This window comes from Salmo salar, chromosome ssa08 (genome assembly GCF_905237065.1).
Source record: "Salmo salar chromosome ssa08, Ssal_v3.1, whole genome shotgun sequence".
In the NCBI taxonomy this organism is placed as follows: domain Eukaryota; kingdom Metazoa; phylum Chordata; class Actinopteri; order Salmoniformes; family Salmonidae; genus Salmo; species Salmo salar.
The window spans coordinates 7,363,590-7,383,736 of NC_059449.1; the positions used below are offsets into that span (position 1 = coordinate 7,363,590).

The 20,147-nt window shown below is 41.6% G+C and overlaps 2 protein-coding genes across 8 annotated transcripts in view; one reads left to right on the plus strand and one right to left on the minus strand.

Moving 5' to 3' along the window:
• The first annotated feature begins 2,098 nt into the window (after window positions 1–2,098).
• On the plus strand, window positions 2,099–12,010 carry clta (clathrin, light chain A). 3 transcript variants are annotated; one of them, XM_014208920.2, is made up of 7 exons: window positions 2,099–2,406; window positions 5,369–5,406; window positions 5,699–5,816; window positions 6,122–6,233; window positions 7,308–7,361; window positions 9,380–9,415; window positions 10,952–12,010. In XM_014208920.2, exons 1-7 carry the CDS (start codon window positions 2,214–2,216, stop codon window positions 11,121–11,123), a joined length of 723 nt encoding a protein of 240 aa, XP_014064395.1. In that variant the 5' UTR covers window positions 2,099–2,213; the 3' UTR covers window positions 11,124–12,010. The 3 variants fall into 3 exon arrangements, with proteins under 3 accessions (XP_014064395.1, XP_014064396.1, XP_014064397.1); XM_014208921.2 differs by lacking the exon at window positions 9,380–9,415; XM_014208922.2 differs by lacking the exons at window positions 7,308–7,361; window positions 9,380–9,415.
• Window positions 12,011–17,572: 5,562 nt separating this feature from the next.
• LOC106609886 (bifunctional UDP-N-acetylglucosamine 2-epimerase/N-acetylmannosamine kinase) overlaps window positions 17,573–20,147 on the minus strand; it is a 38,999-nt gene continuing 36,424 nt past the window's right edge. For 4 of the 5 annotated variants that reach the window (XM_014208918.2, XM_014208917.2, XM_045722690.1 and 1 more), the window contains one exon: window positions 17,573–19,349. In XM_014208918.2, coding sequence (XP_014064393.1) covers window positions 19,114–19,349 — 236 coding nt within the window. In that variant the 3' untranslated portion in view covers window positions 17,573–19,113. The remainder of the gene's footprint in view (window positions 19,350–20,147) is intronic. The other variant, XR_006770775.1, reaches the window with a different exon arrangement.

Sequence of the window (20,147 nt, forward strand, 5' to 3'; positions counted from 1 at the left end):
CAGGGCAGAACGATGGGACAGCACAGCCCCCACTCTGACATCCGAAGCCTCGGCCTCCACCACGAACTGACGGGACGGGTCAGGATGAAACAATATGGGAGCTGTGGTGAAGCGGTGCATGAGGTCCTGAAACGCCCGGTCCGCAGCAGGGGACCACGTGACCAGAACCTTTGGAGAGGTGAGTGCAGACAGGGGGGTAAGCCAGATGCTGTAACCCTGGATAAAGCGCCAATAAAAGTTGGCAAATCCCAGGAAACGTTGCAGCTGCACTCTGGACGTAGGCTGAGGCCAATCGACCAACGCTCTCACCTTCCCGGGATCCATCTGTACATTCCCTGCAGAGAACACAGGTATAAGCACACTGGGGTTAATGGGGAAGATGGCCGACACCTGGAGGGGGGTGGGGACAAGCACAAAGACAGGTGATACAGATCAGGGTGTGACAAAAATTGCTCATTCATGTTGGTTAATTTAGGATTCAAAGATCATCTTTGAAAATATATAGTTTAGCTTAGTCCACACAAAACATACATTCCATGACAGAGTACAGAGCAGTTATAGTCAAGAAAAACACAAGAAAATATTAGATAAATTAAAAATAAGAGTCAGATTGTCAAGACAACAAAAATACTTCTTACACACTATTAATATATAGGTATTCATAGTATTATACACAGTACAGTTCAATTAGATATTTTAAAAGAAAAGAGGCCCTGTGACAGTTTAATTTGTTTCTGTTTTTTAAAACTTTTTGCCTGAGTAATCTCTGGTCCAAGATTAAATGGTTCTATACATAACTAGGCGACAGATTAAATTCATTTTTGGTTAGGGTACAGTAGGCCTAAAGAAACCCACAGTGGTGTGTCTGGTGGGGTATACACAGTGCCATGCAACTTATTACGTGACTTGTTAAGCACATTTTTACACCTGAACTTAGGCTTGCCATAACAAAGGGGTATTGACATTTCAGCTTTTCATTTTTTATTCATTTGTCAACATGTTGAAAAATATAATTACACTTTGACATTATGGGGTACTGTGTGTAGGCCATGACAAAAAAATCTCAAAATGGGAAAAAGGTTAAGGGGTATGAATACTTTCTGAATGCACTGTATGTCTGTTTGACTTTGTAGTATTACCCAACTAGAAGTGGGTTATTTCTATGGGTTTCTTCTCAGTCGCTGCTTCATAGACTGGTCCCAGATCTGCCAACTCCATTGCTGTCTTTGTCAAGCCAAAAATCGTTGGCATGAAAATGAGTGACAGAGTTGGCATAATAGCACAAACAGACTGTCACTCAGGCTAGAAATGATACCTGATGGTGTCCTACTCCTTCATTTTTAATAATAAAAAAAGTAACCTTTATTTAACTAGACAAGTCAGTTAAGAACAAATTCTTATTTACAATGATGGCCAATGCTGGGCCAATTGTGCACCGCCCTATGTGACTCCCAATCATAGCCAGATGTGATGCAGCCTGGATTTGAACCAGGGACTGCAGTGATACCTCTTGCACTAAGATGCAGTGCCTTACACTGCTGCCCCACTCTGGATCTGACTAAGAAATGCATTTTGAATGTAATACAGTATAGGCCTAGAGTAGCCCATCACTGCCATAATAGGCACCAATTATCATAGACCACTTGAATGAAAAGAGAATTCTATCAAATTGGTTATAGATATCAGATACATCCCATAACCCATTGATTATATGTATTAAATTAACCTCAGGAGAGTTGAATACTATGATCACAGCCTAGCAAAGATTTTGACAGTATAAATCACGTGTCCTCTCCCCGTTTGCCCTTTTAAGAGATATAAAATATGATTGTTTTTCTTTGAACCAATCTTTGCTTTACACATTTTTATAGTGCAGACAATATTATGCACACTTGCTGTACCCTGCATATAGATTCTATTCATGAAATGACTAATATTCTAATTCCTAATTCTTTGACACCCCTGAGATTCAAGATCGCCTAACCCAAGACACGCTAGATCATGGGACCCTTACGTATCAGGTGCAATCCTGTTCCTTGTGTGGTTGGTGCACAGCACAGTCAATAAAAATTCCTCGTTTCTGACTGGCCCTGCCGGAGTTTCCGCTTTTTCATTGTCTCCTCCCTTATCTCTCGAGCTGATCCACTGATCTACTCCCCCATTAGATACTGTAACGTTATCAATAGCTAGCCACCACCATCAAATAGCTAGATATGGACGATTTTGACATGCTCAACGCACCACAGGCTGCCGCCGGCAATGGGACGGACGAAGACCCCGCTGCCGCATTCTTGGCCCAGCAAGAAAGCGAGATCGCGGGGATTGAGAATGACGAAGGATTCAGCATCCTGGACAGCGGAGATGTTCCAACGTCGTTAGACAATAATCTGACAGGCGACGCAAACGGTAACTGTGTAATAAAAACACTTCATTTAGCAAGTTACAGTGGCTAGCTCGTTCGTATTATTTGGCGGAGTCAAAGCCTAACAAATTGGCTATAATTGACTAGCTATGGGCTAGCCAGCTACTGTATACACCGTTAGCTAGCCATCTTAATTAGCTAGCTAACCAGCAAACGAGCTACTTTAGCAAGCTACATCGACTGTCTGCAGGAGACTTAAATGAGATTACGAGAAAAACAAGTAACGTCAATTTAGCTGGCTGGATCCGATATTTCAGACCATATTTTTTAAAATGTTCGGGAAACTAGCTCGTAATGAGCAAGGTGACGCTAGTTTCCCCATTTGTATGTTCGCTAACGGCGCTAGTTAGTCTCTACATTACATGTGTATATGCTAGCTAATAACGTAACTTTACTTATTGATATCTTGATGTTTGAAGTGTCGTGAATAAACTAATAGAAAATGTCGTGTCTTTGAATGACCGGTTAGCTAGTTATAGCGTCTATTTCCTGGCTAACTGTCATTGGATTGATCCCACTGCACCAACAACATTACTGGCCACTTCATTACTGCATTTTGATATATGGCCCAATGACCATTGGACTTTCATACAAAACTGTCGCCTTCAGGAAGTTAAAATATTGACCGATTAGTTAGCTACATTGGCCAGAAGCAAGTTCATGTTATGCAACTCTTTAGGGAGGGGATGTACAGTTGAAGTCGGAAGTTTACATACACTTAGGTTGGAGTCATTAAAACTCGTTTTTCAACCACTCCACACATTTCTTGTTAACAAACTATAGTTTTGGCAAGTTGGTTAGGTCATCTACTTTATGCATGACACAAGTAATTTTTCCAACAATTGTTTACAGACAGATTATTTCACTTATAATTCACTGTGTCACAATTCCAGTGGGTCAGAAGTTTACATACACTAAGTTGACGGTGCCTTTAAACAGTTTGGAAAATTAATTGAAAATTATGTCATGGCTTTAGAAGATTCTGATAGACTAAATGACATCATTTGAGTCAATTGGAGGTGTACCTGTGGATGTATTTCAAGGCCTACCTTCAAACTCAGTGTCTCTTTGCTTGACATCATGGGAAAATCCAAAGAAATCAGCCAAGACCTCAGAAAGAAAATTGTAGACCTCCACAAGTCTGGTTCCTCCTTGGGAGCAATTTCCAAATGCCTGAAGGTACCACGTTCATCTGTACAAACAATAGTACGCAAGTATAAACACCATGGGACCACGCAGCCGTCATACCGCTCAGGAAGGAGACGCGTTCTGTCTCCTAGAGATGAACATACTTTGGTGCGAAAAGTGCAGATCAATCCCAGAACAAGAGCAAAGAACCTTGTGAAGATGCTGGAGGAAATGGGTACAAAAGTGTCTCTATCCACAGTAAAACGAGTCCTATAACGACATAACCTGAAAGGCCGCTCAGCAAGGAAGAAGCCACTGTTCCAAAACTGCCATTAAAAAATCCAGACTACGGTTTGCAACTGCACATGGGGACAAAGACTACTTTTTGGAGAAATGTCCTCTAGTCTGATGAAACAAAAATAGAACTGTTTGGCCATAATGACCATTGTTATGTTTGGAGGAAAAAGGGGGAGGCTTGCAACCCGAAGAACACCATCCCAACTGTGAAGCACAGGGGTGGCAGCATCATGTTGTGGGGGTGCTTTCCTGCAGGAGGGACTGGTGCACTTCACAAAATAGAGGAAAATTATGTAGATATATTGAAGCAACCTCTCAAAACATCAGTCAGGAAGTTAAAGCTTGGTCGCAAATGGGTCTTCCAAATGGACAATGACCCCAAGCATACTTCCAAAGTTGTGGCAAAATGGCTTAAGGACAACAAAGTCAAGGTATTGGAGTGGCAATCATAAAGCCCTGACCGCAATCCTATAGAAAATTTGTGGGCAGAACTGAAAAAGTGTGTGCGAGCAAGGAGGCCTACAAACCTGACTCAGTTACACCAGCTCTGTCAGGAGGAATGGGCCAAAATTCACCCAACTTATTGTGGGAAGTTTGTGGAAGGCTATCCAAAACGTTTGACCCAAGGCAATGCTACTAAATACTAATTGAGTGTATGTAAACTTCTGGCTCACTGGGAATGTGATGAAAGAAATAAAAGCTGAAATAAATAATTCTCTCTACTATTATTCTGACATTTCACATTCTTAAAATGAAGTGGTGATCCTAAGACAGGGAATTTTTACTAGGATTTAATGTCAGGAATTGTGAAACTGAGTTTAAATGTATTTGGCTATGGTTGCTATCTGGCTATCTGACTTCAGCTAGCTAGCTAGTTCCAATGAATGAATCGTTCAACGTAAAGATATCGCATAACCAAGCATTTATGTTCCAGTGCACTAGGCTAGAACAGGTGGGTATAATTTGTGGAACGTTCCAACAGGAATCTGTTCCAAAAACGTTAAAGTACAAGGTTACCATCAAACAACGCATACAAAGTAGCATGATCAATTCAACTAGCTGACGAATAGGCATGAACTCACCACGTAGCTTATTCTTAATGTTTGTCCATAGGCTACCAGAGTGAGGACAGACATTTTTCGGAATAAAAGTGGTGAGTGAATTTAATGAATTAGCCCACTCCCTACCCGGTATCTCATTCTGCCGCTATACAACTTTGTATGTGTTTGTTGGCAACCTTGTTATTTACAAAGTTTTTGGAACAGATTCCTGTTGGAACGTTCCACAAATTATACCTACGTGTACTATTTTGCAAGCTTACAACGCCAAATCCATAATCTGAATTTGATCATTGTGAAAGCATGCTGATTTGTGATGGGCCTAAAGACATCTTATTCCATAATGTAAGACGCGTAGTGAAGTCTGATACACACCCACTCTGTAATGTTAATCGATGATGTAGGCCATTTCATTGTCTTTGATATTGCTTTGTTCATGATGAATGGTACATTTTATTTGCAGATGCAGTGGATGGTGCTGTCAATGGAGACCTTAATGAGGTAATATCTTATGTTTTCCATTTTTTCTTACAGCCGAGATTGTGATTGTATCGACTCAAGGAAAACGTTACAATACTTAACAATGCATGTTTGTTTGAACATAGCCTAATGAATACTAAATGCCATGGTTGTGTCATATTATTGACCATGGTAGTGTTCAGTAGGCACAAAATGGAAGAAAATGCTCTGGAACAGAGTGAAAAGGGGGAGTCTATCTATCTACTTGTCCAATGAGACACGTTTTAACGTTGCTACAGTGTGCCCCGTTGAACACCACCCATGTGTTTGTTAGGAGAGCAATGGCCCGTCTGATGCATACTCGGCCATCTCCAGTGCCGACCGGCTGCAGGCTGAGCCAGAGAGCCTGCGTAAATGGAGGGAGGAGCAGAGAGAGAGGCTGGAGGTCCTAGGTAAGGAGAGGCCCCTGGTATATCCTGGCTAGAGGGCCATATCAGCGTGACAATAGAATAGAAGGAACCGATGTGACTATTTACAGTTGAATCCAAAGTGCTGAGCGTCCAATTCTAACACCACAATCTTTGGGAAATGTATGGCCCTGACTTGCAATGCAAGAAAAACACTAAGCGCATTTTGCTGATGTTGAAATCGCCCCTGGTTTTAGAAGTCTTCTTTTTGTGATGTCATTTTTCAAGAGAATTGCATGTACTGTGTGAATCATAAGGCATCTTCTTCTTCCTAATTTCCCCTTCCCCAGACGCTAACTCTCGTAAGCAGGAGTCTGAGTGGAAGGACAAGGCCAAGGTAGAGCTGGAGGAGTGGCACACTAGACAGGACGAGCAGCTGGAGAAGACTAAAGTGAACAACAGGTAAAAATGCATAGAAACAGTCTAGTCATTCTATTTCTATGTAAGATCGGCCCAGGTTGAGCCAGGAGGACTAAAACTATACTGGGCTCCAAGGAAACCTTTTGTCCACTGACTCACTTTTCTCTACAGGAGCCGTGGAAAGGAAACCCTGTCCATTGAGTGTAAATAACACTCTGCAGAAATCTCCTTGCAGAATAGTCAGTTATTGTGCAGCAATTGTTCCTATTGGTCCCTCTGTTCTCTACTACCTTTTATGTGTGTTAAGGTTTATATAGGCCTACATTAAAAGACGTAAGCTAACAGTGTGCAGTCTCTGGTAGAACAGTGAAAAAGATCAGTATAGTATGTTCCGGAATGAAAAATGATCATGTATATTAATTCACAGGTTCATTTATTTCTAATAAAGACCTGGAGCGGCAATCCAAGTTATGCATGGTGTTGCTAAGAGGTGAAACGCTGTTGCCAAATGACGAGACCCCAGAGTTGACCCTTGAACCACAAGCCATTTTGAGCACGGACGGCATATTCAGAAATATCTAGTTGAGGTCAGGAATTATAATATCAATTGGTGTTAATATCTTTCGAAAGATAACAGGACAGCCCCAGCAGCAAACAGAAATGTAGGATGTTTTATTTTATATTTATTATATATATATAAGTTTGATAAGGGTTTTGGACCGCCTTGCCTCCAAGTGCTCAGACAGTATAAAGTCAAGTTTTCACTAACTTGAGCGTCTGTAACCCAAGCCCTCCCTCTGCTCTGAATAATATATCAGCCAATGTTCCAGTCTCTGTCTAATGTCTAGCTACCTCTAACCTGCCTCTGTTATGTTGTTTGTAGTCTTTTGTATATAGCTGCATCCCAAATGGCACCCTATTCCCTATGTAGTCTCATAGGGCTCTGGTCAAAAGTAGTGCACTAGGTAGGGAATATGCCGCCATTTTGGACGCAGATGACTGTGGGTGAGAGCTCTGGGCTGGGTTTGTTCTGTCGTTTTGTTCTTCTCCTTTTTACCGCTCTCTCTCTTCTCTCCTGCTTGCTGCTTTCCTCTGGGACATCCCCTGTGTCTCCAGGGTTCTGGATGAGGATTTCTACAAACAACCCTTCTCTGACCTGATTGGTTATGTGTATGTTGCTAAACTAACATTTGTTTCTTTTTTTCACGTGACGTCACTCGCGTCAATCGCCCGCCGCATCTTCCATTTTAACACTAATTTTTACGTTTGGCTTTCCCCTTCATTTTTTGTTGTTGGTTTTACATTATTTTTCAAAGAAGTAGACTTTCATTTATCTTGAGCGTGCGTGACTGTTTTTGCGACCTATAAACCCACCAGGTGTCTCTTTTTTCTTCATTTTTTTATGCGGTGAATGTGTGTTGGCTGAATGTCATTGCATCAGCCTTAATGCTTAATGCTCAGTTTCTGTATGAATTATGTTGCCATAACTGAAGTGTAGTAAATCGAGTGGCCATTTTCTTTTACTTTGGTCTTGTTTAATTCCATCGTCCATGATCCATCTATATGTCCCTTCATTTTATCATGCCATCTCATCATGCCATTTGCAAATGTTTTTGTATTCTTAGATCCCTTTTTTTAAATCGATACTTGTATTATTCATATGTGCACATGGAAAACTAGTTATAGAAATTGACGCTATGTAGAAAACATTGGTTAGGTGTGTTACTTGGCGACGCACTGCTTTAAATGTATCGACGGAACCGTAGAGCAGCTACCTCAGCTGCGTGTGGATACCGTGTGGCTAATGTCTAGAGTTAAGACTAGTTTTGTTTCAAGCAACTGTGTCTCCAACTCTTAACAGTCCTATCAATATAGTAGTACCTTCATATAATATGCAGGCATATTATCTGAAGGTTAACTTTAGTCTGTTAAATACTATTTAAGAGATCTCATGCCGTTAGAAAGGCTTATTTTTATATATATATATATATCTGCTTTATACCTGGTAACCTGCAGCCTTTCGGGTTCAATAAGGCTCCTGAAAAGCTGTACAAAGGCAACCATGTTGTTGGAGGGCCGTTTCCTTCCAACATTATCCCAACATTATCTCTGCTGTTTCAGTGTCTTCTAGAATAACCACACACACACACACACACCCCTCACACAAAGAACTGCAGCGATGGGTGTTTTTTATAGGAGGTATTTATGCAATAGCAATTGTACTGTACTAGAATGTCTGTTGGTTGACATAATGTTGAATGGACACTCTGAATCCCTCATTTGGAGAACGTCATTTACAATTTTTAAGAATGACTACGCCAACTTGGCTGCCATGTGGTTGGCCTGTCCGTCCTGAGATTGGAAGGTTGGGGGTTCGATCCCCGGCCGAGTCATACCAAATACTGTCAAACTAAGACTCTGCGTTAAAGATATATATTTGGGGGGCTGCAATCGAGTAGCGTCCTGTCCAGGGTGGTGTACTTGTACAGCTACCTCACGCTACAGGAGATGGGCTCCTGCTCCTATGAGCTATTCTGGCTAGCACAATCCAAGGCTCGTACGAGGCGACTTATGACAAGATCCAACAGTTGAAGTCTATTTTCAGTAGCCTTCATAGCCTGATACTGTCGCAGAGCCCTGCATGTAGACAGTCAACTGTTGCGTTGATGTCGCTTGTACGTCTGCATTTCTAAACTGAAAGCTCATTGGATACACCGTTGCTTCAAACATGCGAATGTGATCTGCTTAGAATCTGTTAATAGCGACTAGCAGGCCACTGCCTACCATAGAATGACATGCTACTGTTGTTGTCCAACTCACCCTCTTAGTTTTGCAGCCCTTATATCTGCCATTGAATTCATTCGATCGCTAAAGAGCAAAAGGTTCCCATATAACCAACGTCCTTGTCTCTGCCAAAACAAAGACCCACAGCTACTGAGACCAAGGGGGCACGTATTTCTGCCTCACCCAACCAACTCAATGGCACAGCAGATGAAGGCTGCAAGCTAAGCACACTTCTTAGTGCACAAAAAAAAAAAATCCTGCCACCCCCCTGAAAATGACTTTTTTTCTCTCTGGGAAAATGCATGCTGGCTTTTGTCATCTGCATAAAGCTCATTTACTTTTCATTTCTATATATCTGACTTGTGATCTGTTTCTCCTTGTTTCTTTTCCTATGCACCTTTAAGCACACACATTAACCATCCTTGCTACCGCCTAGACCAGTTAAGTAAAAAAACAAAAAGACAATATCCTAGTAGGGAGGAGTGTATATTAGCCTAGAGAAATGGCAAAACAATATTCAGTAGTAGTGCACAATTAGACTAGACTGTAGTCGGGGCTCTCCAACCCTGTTCCTGTAGGTTTTCGCTCCAACCCTTTTTATAATTAGCTGGTTGATAAGCTGAATCAGGTTAGTTACAACTGGGGTTGGAGTGAACCTACAGGAGGGTCTCTCCAGGAACAGGGTTGGAGAGTCCTGCTGTAGATGAATACAAATCCACTGCCAATTTAAATGATTTTAGAAGCTGGGTGTCCCTCCTGTGATGCGTTGGTCCACTAGTCCTGTTCGTATCTGTAGTTTCGTTGTGACAGTGAATTTTCATTGGCTTCTCATCCCCATTTTGCTATGTGTTCTAGTTTATTAGAGGGGATCTTTCATTTAGTTAACTCTTTGGCAGTGGAAGTGTCCTATCTTTGGGTGGGTGGGTTTGGGTTTTGCTATTCCCCCTGGCTTGCATTTCAAAATGTCTTATTGTGATTGTGGCACTATCATTTTTTTTATTTAATTTCGGTTATGTATGCTAAGCCTTCTAGTGGAATTAGATGCCCTTTTGGGTTCCGTATTGGTGTAAAGATTATCTATGTAAGTTATTAGTGAAGATTGTGACATGTCAATCAAAAGTCTCTTATGGTTATTATATCAAGTATTTGCTGCATTTCAAATGGCCTGCTTTCCAACCGCAGCAAAATGCATGGCAAAGTCTCAGGTGTCCAGGTTTTGGTTGTTAAAAAGAACGAACTTGCCACTAAGCGCACTTATCAAGCACAAGTATAAAGGGACATAAAACAAAACCATGTTCCTAATGCTATACTTGGATCTTGAGAGAATATTTGAACGTAACCAAAAAGCAAGTTACGCCCCCCCCCCTCCTCCAGTTCTGTGACGAACTGCATTTTTAACCAACCAAACCGCGTTTTAACCGTTCCAAAAAACCCAGCGCTTGATTAGACTGACAGGGAAAAGCAGGTAACTAGCTAGCTGTATGACTGGGGTTATAGGGGGCATGCTGTATGATCTTATCCAGCCCTGTACTCATCTGTTTTTGATGTGGCCACCAGGAGAATGTTTTATTTTTTTGGATGTACTGTAATTGAGTTGGGTCGACTGGACTGTTCTGAGTTGGGTCTCCGCTGCTGTCTACTCGACACTTCCTCCTCAAGCAAAGGTTTTTAGATTCAGACCTCACTAAAACTGTTGGACTAAAATGGTGAAAAAGACATGCTAAAATGGCACTATTTTCATAATGAATCTTTTTTTAAATGTTATTGGCAACTCAAATTGTCTCATGCAGGTAATTTAGATCCATTCAGCATGTATTTATATGGGGATTCCCCATGTCTATCCCTGTCGTGTTGCAGAGGAGGTGGTGTGTAAGTGAGCAGCAGTAAGGCCTTCTGTAAAACTCTACTGATCTCTAGGGCCCAGGCCTGCTCCCTCCCTCTCTAAAGCGCTGTTCCCCTCCCGTGTTGCCTTGCAGAGCGGCTGAGGAGGCCATGCTGTCGGACATGGACGAGAACAACCCGGGCACCGAGTGGGAGCGCGTGGCGCGCCTCTGTGACTTCAACCCCAAGTCCAGCAAGCAAGCCAAAGATGTGTCCCGCATGCGCTCTGTCCTCATCTCCCTCAAGCAGGCCCCTCTGGTCCGCTAACAACCCCCCCTATTAGATGTCTCAATTCAGTCCCTACCACTCCCCTTCACACTAACCATTCATTCAGTGTTTGCAGATCTGATGGCTCTGGATACGTAAAAGCAGTGTAGTGGTGGAGCTTCCACAATCCACCATGTCGCTTTCACCTTACAGATCTGTTAACATTGAGGGGCCGAGGGAAAAGGGGGTGAATTGAGACGGCTGTATCTCTACCCTGGCCCTAACCCTCTCTGGACCCAGATTGCAACCAACCTCTCATAGGGCAATGTATCATCATCATCCCCCCCCCCCCTACCTAACCTGAGGTCATCATTGTTTATGGATTGATGACATCACTCTCTTCCATATCCCTTTCCATCATTAAAGAACAAAATAAGTATATACGCATTTATTTTTTTCTTTCTATTCTTTTAAGGACCAAACTGTTTTTATTAAGTGTGTTGGAAACCCATTTAGAGCCGGCTTGTGGCATTTATTGTGACTATTTCAATCTATGCATTTCTCCCATTTCAACCGCGAATCACGTACGGTAAATATCTATTTGTGTGTGTAAACATCAAGGTTGGGGTCAATTCCATTTAAATTAGTCAATTCAGAAAGTACACAATTCCAAATCAAATCTTTGCTCATTAAAAAGCATTGAAGAGAATTGGAATTTCAGTGTACTTCCTGAATTGACTGGAATTGACATGGAATTACCCCCAACCCTGGTAAATATCATGTGGTGTATCATGTACTCTATGCGTGTACCTATGTACATATACAGGCAATATATAAATTTACAAAATGTCAGAGTACAATTGTGGTTTAAAGATTTACTGTAGCTCAAGTGTTGCTTAATGTGTTTGTTGTCCATCAATTTCAATATCAGTAAAACATGAAACTTTTGTCAATGTCGTTATTGAAGTGTTGTCCGTGACATTCAAATTATGGTTGCACCTAATTGGAAGTAAAATTTCAGGTGAGACAAATTACATTTTACACTGCGTTTTCAATTAAATTATGTTTAGTGTGCCCTTAGGCCCTCCACCACTATTGCTGTTTGTTGTATGGCCTTGGGTTATCTGGGTTCAAAAGAATTGTGAAAATGAATATCTGGCTTCAAATTATTCTCTGGCGAAAATGGCAGAGAGGAAGAGGTGAAGCGAGGGGGTTTCTCCTGTTAATCTGTCCACGGGAAGCAGACCGCCTGACTTTTTGGATGAATCCCATCGTTAGGCCAGAGACGATCAGCTCAACATATCTCAAATGGTCAAACCGAAGTTGCCTACCTTTGATCAAAGCCACGCTGTTGGTTGGGAGGTGGCCAGTCAGAACGTGACATCTTTGAGCTTGAATCTGTTCAACCAATAAATGGCTTTATTAGTTATATTTGGTGTAGCAATGAGCTATTGTGGAATTTACAAATGCAACCTAATTTTGAACGTCTATATCAGGAGTATTCAACTCTTAAAGCCAATTTCGGTTTGATCCGAAAATGTGGTCGGAGGCTCCTTTATGGAGGGTGAATTGAGTTCCGTACGCATTGCCGTGTGCCTCCCAAATTTTGTAACAATGCGGAGGGCTCCGCACTGACATGATTGGTTGGCGGAAGGTCCTGTTTAAACACAAACTCACTTCCTTGAACTTCCTTCACAACAGCACTGCTCATCGAAGCACAATAAGTATTAATGCTCTGACTTCTGCAGAGGCTGTAGCAATGTAAATACTGCACGGCCAATGCAGACGTGGGACTGACAAATGCGGTGCCTTTAACACCACGAGGTCCGGAGCCTGCTGGTTTTCTGTTCTACCTGATAATTAATTGCATCCACCTGGTGTCCCAGATCTAAATCAGTCCCTGATTCGAGGGGAGGAATGTGGGGGGGGAGCAGTGGAACGAGTTTCAAGGTCCAAAGTTGAGTTTGAAGGGTTTATATGGTCATTCCATATAGGCTAGATATATGATAGCTAGGCTATGAAAACATTCCCAGAGGACTGAAAAACCTGCTGGTTTACGTTTTGTCATACTCTGTTGACATAGTACTTTACGTTACATTAAACTAATTAATTTTGGAAGCGAGAGAGGCATTGTTGATGGCCATGTTCCACCCTTTATGGAAACAAAGGAGGCATTCTAGTCAGTAGTACAGCTCTACGTTTCCTTTAATCATTGATAGGTGAGGTTCTGACTGCTGCTCAGGTGAATTGTCTGACTCGAGACATGTTAACTACACTGAACAAAAATATAAACGCAACATGCAACAATTTCAAATATTTTACTGAGTTACAGTTCATATAAGGAAATCAGTCAAATTAAATAAAGTCATTAGGCCCTAATCTATGGATTTCATGACTGGGAATACAGATATGCATCTGTTGGTCACAGTTAGCTTAAAAATACATCAAAAAAGTTACCTTAACAGTGAACCTTTTTTGTGAGACACACAAGGCAATTCTAGGTCTTGTGGCATATTTTGGTTAAACTATCCCCAATTCAATGGAAGTGCAACCGTCTGCATGCACAGTGCATTCTTCCATCACATATACAGCTGATTCTCAAGATCTAGCTCACTAAAGATCTACTACACTGTCTGAGCCAAGGACTACATGCTTTCTGGTAAATTTTGATTACAATACTGGGTGGGGTGAATATATTTTGACTTTTTGTTAACTAGTAAATAGTAGCCTACAGAAAAGTTTGTTTAAATCATTTCTAACTTGTTAACAATTTCTGCTAGTTAGTAGAAAAAAAACGGTGGGTTTTAGCTTGCTTGAGACTGCTAACAGTGTTAATTCACATGTTTCCATACGTTTCATTTTAAAACATTTATACAAAATAGTTTAATCTAACTATTTATCTGTACATGGAATTGTATTTTTTTTTGTACTCTTTTCTAATCTTTACAGGACAATGCCGAGCACCATCTGATGTGTGGAGACATTTCACTGCAGCTAATGTAGAAGGAAAAGCTGTGTACATTTGCAAATACTGTGCCAAATCATATGTGAAGAATGCAATAAAGGTGCATAAAGTTCCCTTAGCGCTCACAACAAGCAACCGCTGGACAAAAAGCCCTCTACTTCTATTCGAGGTGAAAATGATGAATCAGACACCTTATAGATCGCAACAGCTCATGGTCCTCCTGGAATTAGATCTTTTTTTTTTACTCTATGGAGAAACGTAGTCAGAGAAATAATTAACTACATCATCTCCACCCCTCAACCAGTATTCAAGAGCACAGACAAGGGACAACAGACACACTGGTCTCTACATTGCAGATGAGCTGAAGGCAGTCATCAATGACCTTGGACCACAGAAGGTATTTGCACTGGTGACAGACAATGCTGCGAACATGAAGGCTGCTTGGTCTAAAGTGGAGGTGTCCTAACCTCACATCACACCCATAGGCTGTGCTGCTCATGCATTGAATCTGCTCCTCAAGGACATCATGGCACTGAAAACAATGGATACACTACAAGAGAGCCAAGGAAATGGTTAGGTATGTGGAGGGTCATCAAGTTATAGCAGCAATCTACCTCACCAAGCAAAGTGAGAAGAATAAGAGCACCACATTGAAGCTGCCCAGCAACACCCGTTGGGGTGGTGTTGTCGTCATGTTTGACAATCTCCTGGAGGGGAACGAGTCTCTCCAAGAAATGGCCATATGACAGTCTGCCGATATGGACAGCCCCATCAAGAGGATCCTCCTGGATGATGTATTTTGGGAGAGAGTGGTAAGCAGCATGAAACTCCTGAAACCTATAGCAGTAGCCATTGCACGGATTGAGGGAGACAATGCCATCCTGTCTGATGTTCAAACTCTGCTTGCAGATGTAAGAGAATAAATCCATACTGTCCTGCCTACTTCACTGTTGCTCCAAGCAGAGGAAACTGCAGTTCTGAAATATCAAAAAGCATTTAGACTTCTGCCTGAAGCCCATACACGTCGCAGCGTACGTTAGACCCCAAGTATGCTGGCAAGAGCATCCTGTTTGCTGCAGAGATCAACAAGGCCTATGGTGTCATCACTATCGTGTCTCACCACCTTGGACAGGATGAGGGCAAGGTTCTTGGCAGTCTGGCGAAGTACACTTCCAAGCAAGGGCTTTGGGATGGAGATATATGTTGGCACGACTGCCATATTGCCTCATCAGCTACCTGGAGGAAGGGATTCTGTGGATCTGAGGCTCTTTCCCCTGTTGCCTCCATCATCCTCCAAATCCCACCAACATCATCCACCTCAGAGCGCAACTGGTCCTTGTTTGGGAACACACACAACAAAGCGCGCAACAGGCTGACCAATACAAGGGTTGACAAATTGGTGGCCATCCGGGCAAATTTGAGGCTTTTTGAGCCTGACAATGAGCCATCCTCAACAAGGTTGGAAAGTGACAGTGAAGATGAGGCTTCAGAGTCTGATGTTCAAGAGGTGGACATTGAGGAGGTCCAGGGAGAACACATGGAAGCCTGATAGTCTAGAAACTACAGCTTTGGTTGTCTTCCTATCATTTTACAGATGTTGAAAACGTTTTTGGGAGATGCGATGGATCATTCAATATTTATTTTGTTCAGTGAAATCATCCCATGTTAAGTCAACTCATTTAAAGTTCAATTCGTAACAATTCAAAACAAAATAAATCTATTGGAAGGATTTAATCATTTGTAATTGTGTCTACTTATGATATGGTAAAAGGTTTGTTTGTCTCCTTATGATATAGTAAATATATCCAATGCAAAAAATATCTACATTCAAATGATATTAATTCACATGTATTCCCAAGGAACATTTCCACCTCTGAATATTCCCCAAAATGTGCAACCCTATACAGAGGCCATGCAACATCATGCTGAAACATGAGGTGATGGCACGACAATGGGCCTCAGGATCTCATCACGGTATCTCTGTGCATTCAAATTGACATCACTAAAATGCATTTGTGTTGGTTGTCCATAGCTTATGCCTGCCCATACCATAACCCCACCATGGGGCATCCACACGACACCGACGCTGTCTGCCATCTGCCCGGTACAGTTGAAACCGGGATTCATCCTTGAAGAGCATACTTCTCCAGCGTGCCAGTGGCCATCGAAAGGTGCGCATTTACTCATTGAAGTTGGTTATGACGCCCAACTGCAGTCAGGTCAAGACCCTGGTGATAATGATGAGCACGCAGATGAGCTTCCCTGAAACGTTTTCTGACAGTTTGTGCAGAAATTCTTAGATTGTGCAAACCCAGTTTCATCAGGTGGCTGGTCTCAGACGATCGCGCAGGTGAAGGTGTGGAGGTCTTTGGCTGGCGTGGTTACATGTGGTCTGCGGTTGTGAGGCCGGTTGGACGTACTGCAAAATTCTCTAAATCCAACGTTGGAGGCAGCTTATGGTAGAGAAATTAACATTCAATTCTCTAGCAACAGCTCTGGTGGACAATCCTGCAGTCAGGATGCCAATTGCACACTCCCCTGAGACGTCTGTGGCATTGTGTTGACTTTTGTCCACAGCACAAGGTGCACCTGTGTAATGATCATTCTGTTTAATCAGCTTCTTGATATGCCACACCAGTCACGTTGATGGATTATCTTCCCAAAGGAGAAATGCCCACTAACCAGGATGTAAACAAATGTGTACACAAAACTTGAGAGAAATAAGCTTTTTGTGTATATGGAAAATATCTGGGATCTTTTATTTCAGCTCATGTTTCATGGGACCAACACTTTACATGTTGCGTTTATATTTTTATACAGTATAGATTCTAGTGTCCGTCTGACATGGTCAAAACAGACAAAAGAACAGGGGTATTGCCACAGGACTACTTTGTATTGTCACATTTGAAACCATACTTACATATTGTAAATACGTTTTCTTTTCCTCCTTTACCAAGTAGATACCTGGCCATTTCTGTACAGTAAAAGAGTGCAACTGTTTTGTGAACCTGATGTGATTCTATAAAATCACACTACTACTGTGACCAAACAGCTGGAGGCGGATCATGCTTGCCAACTGGAGATGAAGGGCATGGGAAGAAATCAGCCATTCTGGTTTGCGGCGTCTCAATCACACCACCACCTGATTGTAATCACTATGCCCTGAGTTTCTCTGCAGCGCAGTTGGTTGGTAAAACTTGGAGCTTGCAACACCAGGATAGTGGATTCGATTCCAGGGAATACCCAGACGTAATAGTGGCAGATATTATACTCAACGTCACTGATTGTGATGACAATGAGTGACAAGGTGTGTATGACATGGGAAAGTGTTGTATTATGTTACAATATTTCATATTCAGTGTTTATTTGTATACAGCAGTACTGGATTTAAGCCAATTTTCCCTCAGGGACATTAAAGTTAAATCCTACGATTGCACAAACTGACTGGCACTCCAAGCCCTGTGGCGTGTTTACTACGTAGCCTTGTTCAGCCACACCTAAAACCATGAATAGCATCTAATGAATCCATCCACCCATCTGAAACTGACATTTTCTTGTGTTTTTAATGTGTAAAATACCCATTGCATTGATTAGAGGTCACAAAGTACCCAAGTGAAGTAAAATTTAAAAAAAAGCTTCAGTATCCATGACATAATCAAAAACAGAAATACACAAAACGGAATAATCACATGACTGATTTATACACAGTAATCTCTTCAAATATGACAATCAAGGCAAAAGAAGTGCGCATTAAAACAAAAAAGAACGATAATGAATACAAGTGATTTGGCAGCACACCGTCAATTGAAGCACACAGCCAAGACAACTATGACATACATAGCATAGGCATTACACTTGAGGGTAGGTCGTAACTGTGGTCCTTGGGTAAGTCGCCTGGTTGCAGAACTCGTTCCAGTTCCATATGCTTAACTTAAATGATTGGATGGTAATGAAACATTTAACACTGCGGAACATAAAACATCTCCTGGGGGACATTTTGTTTTCCAAACCAGCTGTAAGGTTTGCTGATTCCAAAATGGAGACAAAATAAGATAAAGCGGCGCAAAGTGCTTACAGCGCGGTATGACAAATACGTACAGTTAATATGTCATAGCAACATGCTGCTTTCATAGCGTGGCTTCAAGAATAACATATTGTACGTTTAGAATTAAGAAGTAACAAAAACATGGAATTATGAGGGTCAAAATATGGCCATGTAGTACAAGCATAAATTAATACAAATTTGGTCAGATCTTTTGTCTGGACACACCCAACCATTTACTCATATTACTGTATAGGCTGTTATATATGTATCCACACACTACTATTTCAGTAAGGTAGTTAATAGTACTACTATTTCAGCACTGTTGTTTATAGTGCTACCATTTAAGTACTGTATCCCCTGTAGAAATTGTATTATGTTGACATTGAAAATGAGACTATCACTGACGATACCTTTGGAAAATGTCTAACTGAAATAAATGATGGCCAACGGTTCGTCCAATAGGAGTCGTCGATAGCTAGAAGAGCGTGTCAGATTGTCCCATCTGGGACAGTAGCATAGATGTAGGTCCTATTGAGCAGATCCATCTGTAGATCCTACCTTCCATCTTAGCCATTTCTATTTGCTAATAGCAAATCTTTCTACACCAGGGAATTGCAAGATATGGCCCTCCTTTGGGGACCACTTAAATGAAAACTAGAGCTTGACAACTGACCAATGTTCTTAATAGATGTGCCTGTTGTGTAGTCCATTACTGTAATGTTCTTAATAGATGCGCCTTATTTAATAGATGCGCCTGGTTGTGTAGTCCATTACTGTAATGTTCTTAATAGATGCGCCTGTTGTGTAGCCCATTACTGTAATGTTCTTAATAGATGCGCCTGATTATGTAGTTCATTACTGTAATGTTCTTAATAGATGCGCCTGGTTGTGTAGTCCATTACTGTAATGTTCTTAATAGATGCTCCTGGTTGTGTAGTCCATTACTGTAATGTTCTTAATAGATGCGCCTGTTGTGTAGTCCATTACTGTAATGTTCGTAATAGATGCGCCTGGTTGTGTAGTCCATTACCGTAATGTTCTTAATAGATGCGCCTGGTTGTGTAGTCCAGCACCATGCTAGCGGCCCCCAGTAGGGCGGGCTCTTCGAGGTCGGATGTCAGGACCTGGATGCCCTGGGCGGAGGTGAGGGCTCTCTGATCTATGACCTGCTGGACAGGTGCCTGGTAGTGGGCGGCCAGCACTCCCGACAGGATGACCAGAGAGGGGTTGACCATGTGGAGGATGTTGACGATGCCCACTCCGAGGGCCATGCCGGCTGAATGAGGAGGAAACGGTGGAGAGGAGAGTGGTTAGCTATAAAATACAGGGTGGGTTTCATACAGATGCACTATGATTCAAGCTGGGTCTGGACTATGATGTCAATGTCACATTTGATATCATGCATCATAATTCAGCAAGTAAATGAAAATGGTGGGAAGAAAGTGATTTATCAAACGTATTTAACCAGGTCAGTCATTGAGGGAAAATAAATGTACAGTGCCTTGAAATTTCACATTTTGTTGCGTTGCAATTCAATCTATTTCAATCCCACTTTGTAATTTATGGTCATTGATCTACACAAAATACTTCATAATGTCAAAGTGAAAAGAAAATTAGACATATTTTTACAAATTAATAATTCAATAACTAAAATAGTCATTGCATAAGTATTCATCCCCTTTGTTTAGGCAAGCCTAAATTATTTCGCAAGAAAAATGTGTTATATGGACTGTGTGAAATAATAGGGCTTGACATGATTTCTGGATGACTACCCCCATACATACAACATCTAAGGTCCCTCAGTCAAGTATTGAATTTCAAGCATAGATTAAACTACAGAGACCAGGGAGCTTTTCGAAAGCCTCATAAAGAAGGGCAGTGATTGGTAATGGGTAACTAACAAATCAGACATTGAATATCGGTCCCCCCTACGGGACGGTTGAGCTAACGTAGGCTAACGTGATTAGCATGAGGTTGGAAGTAACAACAAAATTGTTTTTTTCTTTGTATTATCTTTTACCAGATCTAAATGTGTTATTCTCCTACATTCATTTCACATTTCCACAAACTTCAG